Consider the following 4,876-nt stretch of genomic DNA (forward strand, 5'->3'; position numbering starts at 1 on the left):
TTTCAATTTTTTATTTTTATTTTTAAAATTGGACTAAGAATTCAATTATTGTAATTAATAAAGATGCATGTCATCATTATTATAAATGAGAGGAAATAAGTTCACTATTCAAAAATAAAAAATAAAAAATTGAAATGATTACCAAATAGATTCTAAATCATCACAAGAATAAAAATACTCATTATAATTATAGTGTCTAAAACAAAATAATAATAATCTTGAGTGATATAATCAAATCTATATTAAATTTGATAAACGTATTGCTTCTACATCCGTGCCAGTCTTACGCTCACCTACCTCCCAATAGAATTATTACTCGGTTACAATCTGAGAATCGCTATCTTTTGTATTAACTTATATTAAATATTCTCCTAGACTAAAAAACTAAGAACTTTTACTCTCGATCATCATGAATTAAACTAATAACTAGATGTTTAATGTTGTCTTCAAACAGAGTTACATCGATCTAAGGTGGTCTTCAATTCAAACATATAAAAATGTTGGTCCTTCGGATGACATGTCAAACTTAGTCCACTGAAAAAGAAACCATGAACACGGCCTCTTTTCAAACTTGGGATTCATACTCCAAAATATTGTCCATCTTCCTCCTTCCCTCATCACTCTATTTATAACCAACAAATTTAACGAAGTCTCTAACTAATTACAAATATACATTTAATATCTCTCTAACATCCAATCCGTATCACACATTCACCAATGCTCCATCCTACTATTAAAAATCATGAAATTCAACTACGTTTGGATCAAGATCCTCTAGCCCCTATGGTCTTTCTTGGTGTTTTCCCAATCCTATGATCAATCAAAACATATCTTAACTAATTAAGGGATATATCCTCAACTGAGAATTCAGATGAAAAGAATGTCTCATATGCACACGGAGTAATCAATCATATGGGATAAATATGATACTATAAAAAACAATGACATAATGGCTGCCTCTAAGATTTCTTAAAACACAAGCTGAATTCTAATATTTTATATACTTTCACATCAAACAAAATTGATTGCTCATGCCCAGTATAGAGAATAGGGCAATGAATTCATTCGAGATAATTATTCTTAGATAAATAGAAGACATTGAAAGGTTGGTATTAATTTCTTGTACCCCTACTTCTTCTTGATGTGACTTGAACCCATCCATCTTCAGCTTCAGCTGCAGCCTCTGGATTGGGCTGATTGACGGGCCTGGATTGCGCTGGTTGTACGGCATCCACCATCAGATCATCACTCATGACATCTCTTCCATTTTCAACTTCTTCTTCTTCTTCATCATCATCATCACTTTCAGCCTTAAAATTTATCAATGTCAAGATTATAAGATATTATTATACATAACAATCAAATGTTTGTGTTTGCAGTATGAACGACATTTTCTGAAAGATGAAATTTATGACCCATAATAAGCTTATGCAGAAAACTGCAAAAGTGGCTATTTTTCCTCCTTTCAGCAAGTTTTTTCGTCTAGTTATAGCAAATGTAGATCAAGGAATAACAAACCAGTACTCTAAAAATCAGTAGTATCAGATACCAAGTACCTTTTCAGCATGTACTTTCCTTTTAAATTGAACCTAGGAAAGAACATTGTTTAGGACAAAAATTCACTTTACCTGATTAACGTGAGCAACTTGAGGAAGAGGAGTTTGCCTTAACCTCTCAATAGAGCTAAAGTTACGATCCAAACATTCCTCATGCATGACAATCAATCTTTCAGCTACCTGCATTATTAGAGAAGAAACATGAGCAACAAAAATCCATTAATAAGAGTAATTACTCAATTCTTGAAAGAGGCTACAAGATAGTAACACAATTCACTTTTTCAGAGGGGATTTTAAATCCAAAAGATAATACCATCATTGATCTCACTCAACGTTTACCCCCATCCTCGTTTTCTCCATCTGTTCTATTCGATATTATCTTATTCTTCTACTCCAACCAAGCATTCTAATAATGTGAATGGACAAATCTATTAGAAATTATGAACTTTTAAACATGCTTTTCCAGTTACCTACCCTCAAGAAAATTGCAAAAGGCTACAAAGAAGATTAATACACTTTTAACATAGATGCAAAAAGTTATTAGATTTGAAAATTAAAGAACTACATAAGGTTTCGTTCAATTAGGAAGGTATTTACACAATCACCACAATCTTCCAAGCAATATCTTCTAAAGTCACAGCCATAACCAAACCATAAATACCTAAAACTTCGACAGTATCTCAAATTATTCCAACCAAAAGCATTATACAATGAAACTTAAGAGTTGGAAGCAATGATAGGTCTCCATTTTCAACTAGTCACATCGAGAATTATCCAGAGTCAATTTGGGTAGAAAAAACCCTTTCTTAGCCGTAGTTAGTTATAAAAATTCACACAAATATTGTATTATCTTAGTCTTATGTAACCGCATGTTATTCTATCATGTAGAACTAAAGAGATAGAGAGGGGGGAAAACACTGTTATTTGAAAAATGGCATTCCTTGAAGACTAACAAGGATTGAGAGCAGTATAAAATATACCTCTTCGATGCTACCGTCATCAACTTGAGTATTCAACGAAAGCATAGCTTCATCAAGAATCATTTCCAAATCATCGATATATAGTGGTTCTGCAAGATAAAATTTTACAATTCTGTTTAATCAATATAAACAAATTCTATAAATGTCATGCTTACAAAGTAGCAAGTTCCACTACAGATCAATTATCATTTAGAAAGTTCAAAATAATTCAGAGTATCTGAAATTCTTCAAGAGAATTCAAGCATTAATTGACCAACATGAATATCAAGGAAAAAAGACAACTAGAACCTTTACTTTTTTAAAGCTTGAGGTGCAGTAAAGCTCAATAGCAACCATAGCCCTTTGAGGCTTAAGCGTGAGGAGCCAAAAAAGAACTTATGAGGCGCACAATGGAAAAATAAATTTTTTTCCCCCTAAATATGAAGGAAAATAGTATTGCAAATAATAAGATGATGAAAAGTTTAAATAAGAGCTGTTATTTCAGAAAAAACGTATGCTTTTTAAGAGTATTCATCAGTTACTTTCTTAAAAGTTAGAAATTCTTTTCAAAAAAACAGTAGAAACTTAGGCTTGAAGAGCAGCATCTCAGGCACCTTCATTAAGGGGGAGCTATGTTTCTTTGAAGCGAGGCGTAGGAGCCATGCTTCGGCATACACTTCAGTGAACCTTTTTAACCCTTATCCAGCCATTTAACTAATTCCCCTTTCAATGTTTACACAAACTGCTTCTTCAAAAAGTTTACAAGAAAGAAATATTTAACTGCTAGCAAAATAAACACTAAAGAACCAACCTGAGAAACTGATCAATCTATAGAAAGAGGAACAATGCACGAAGATAAGTACCAAGATTATCCAAGTAGAAGAGGGTAAAATTACCTCTGTTCTGAGTAAACCATTTGAAAATGTCGGAACATAATAGTTCAACTTTACGACGAGAGTCACGACCACCCCACTCATTCTCCACGGCCAACTGGAGAGCGGACCAACGAGATAAAACCAACCCGATACCTTCCTGGAACAACGGGATGGCATCAGCTAGGAGAGGGCGCCCACCTTCCATCTCTATGGTTGTATCTTTCAGCCTCCAAGCGTAAAACCCTAAAATCCCAATTATAAAACCCACAAATATTAAAAATAGCAGATCATTCCATCAAAATAAAAGCATGCATTCTGCATACTCAAAGCTTAACATCAACTTGGGATTTGAGAGTGATCCGGTAGTAAATCACTTACTTCGATAATAAGCTCAAATATGTTCAAGCAAGCTTATCTCCTATTTGTTCATTAAGATCTTGAATCAAGTCCGTGGGCATAAACCAAATTTTAAAAAATTAACAATTAAGACCAAATTTCAAACACCAAATAATCAAATATGTCTAATAAATTTGTTTTTTTATCCAAAGTGCGTTGATCCAAAAATCACCTCAAATCCTCCAAACCAACGTGTTCCAAATTTCACCAAAATCCAACTTCCAACCTAGTGGACAGCAACTTTGACAACCTCCAAAAATTTGATCCAGAGTCGAAACAATATAAGTAAACAAATTTTAGTCCAACAACTTTATGGGTGATCAACCCTAAGCCAATAACTCCACAAACCCATAAAACTCACATTAATCAACCAATAAATACCTTAAAAATGTTGGACAGTTCGTTTCCAACTTCCAATTTTCTCCGAACTTAAGGCTCAAACATATTGGGTACACATAATCTTAGACAAACACTTAATGGGTCATAAAAAAACCATTACAAAAGCAACCCAAAACTCAAAATTAGAGACTTACCCAACACCCAACTTGAAATAGGCGGCGACTGAGGGCGGAGGCAAGACCAGCAGTGATGGCGACAAGCGACGGCGCACGGCGAGCGACACCTGTAGGAGGTGACGGTGCAGATTCGTGGCTCAGACTGGCGGCGCACGCGGCGGTGTGTTGGCGAGGGAGGCTGAAGAACTGCGACAACGAGGTTGACAGGCGGTGATGGAGTAGATGTCGATGAGCAGCGCTGGATGGGTTGGTGGCCGGAACTCTTTGCAAAAGTTGTGGAGGTTGAAATTTGTGGGCGAGGGAGAGAGATGCGTGAAAAGGGAAAAGAGGAAAGAAGGGTTTTTTTTTTTTCCTTCCCTTCTTGGGCTGCGTGTAATTGGGCCAAGCCAAAACCCACGTATTAGTCATAGTTATGGTAAATTGAATATTAATCTCTCCCAATTTAAAATCAAACTTTCTCAATTTTTCACTCAAGAAAATCAACTTTCTCTTATCAACTTAGTTTAAATTCATTATCTTCTCAAAAATAAAACCACAAACTTTAAAATTTCAAATCCACAATAACTTATCCAATT

The 4,876-nt window shown here is 34.8% G+C and overlaps 1 protein-coding gene across 1 annotated transcript; it reads right to left on the reverse strand.

The window, feature by feature from the left end:
- Nucleotides 1-901: 901 nt before the first annotated feature.
- LOC120085050 (pre-rRNA-processing protein TSR2 homolog) lies at nt 902-4,632 on the reverse strand. The gene is made up of 5 exons (XM_039040887.1): nt 4,320-4,632; nt 3,412-3,633; nt 2,537-2,625; nt 1,629-1,736; nt 902-1,310 (listed from the first exon to the last, which is right to left on the reverse strand). The coding sequence occupies exons 2-5, from the start codon at nt 3,593-3,595 to the stop codon at nt 1,113-1,115; spliced, it is 579 nt and encodes a 192-aa protein (XP_038896815.1). The 5' UTR covers nt 3,596-3,633; nt 4,320-4,632; the 3' UTR covers nt 902-1,112.
- Between the last annotated feature and the right edge of the window lie 244 nt (nt 4,633-4,876).

This window comes from Benincasa hispida, chromosome 9, assembly GCF_009727055.1.
Source record: "Benincasa hispida cultivar B227 chromosome 9, ASM972705v1, whole genome shotgun sequence".
Classification (NCBI taxonomy): Eukaryota; Viridiplantae; Streptophyta; class Magnoliopsida; order Cucurbitales; family Cucurbitaceae; genus Benincasa; species Benincasa hispida.

Coding starts and splice junctions, on each gene's coding strand:
- LOC120085050 (XM_039040887.1), bottom strand. CDS start 3,595: ATGGAAGGTGGGCGCCCTCTCCTAGCTGATGCCATCCCGTTGTTCCAG. Junction 2,626..3,411: donor ATGGTTTACTCAGAACAGAG/GTAATTTTACCC, acceptor TTTATCTTGCAG/AACCACTATATATCGATGAT. Junction 1,737..2,536: donor ATGACGGTAGCATCGAAGAG/GTATATTTTATA, acceptor CTAATAATGCAG/GTAGCTGAAAGATTGATTGT.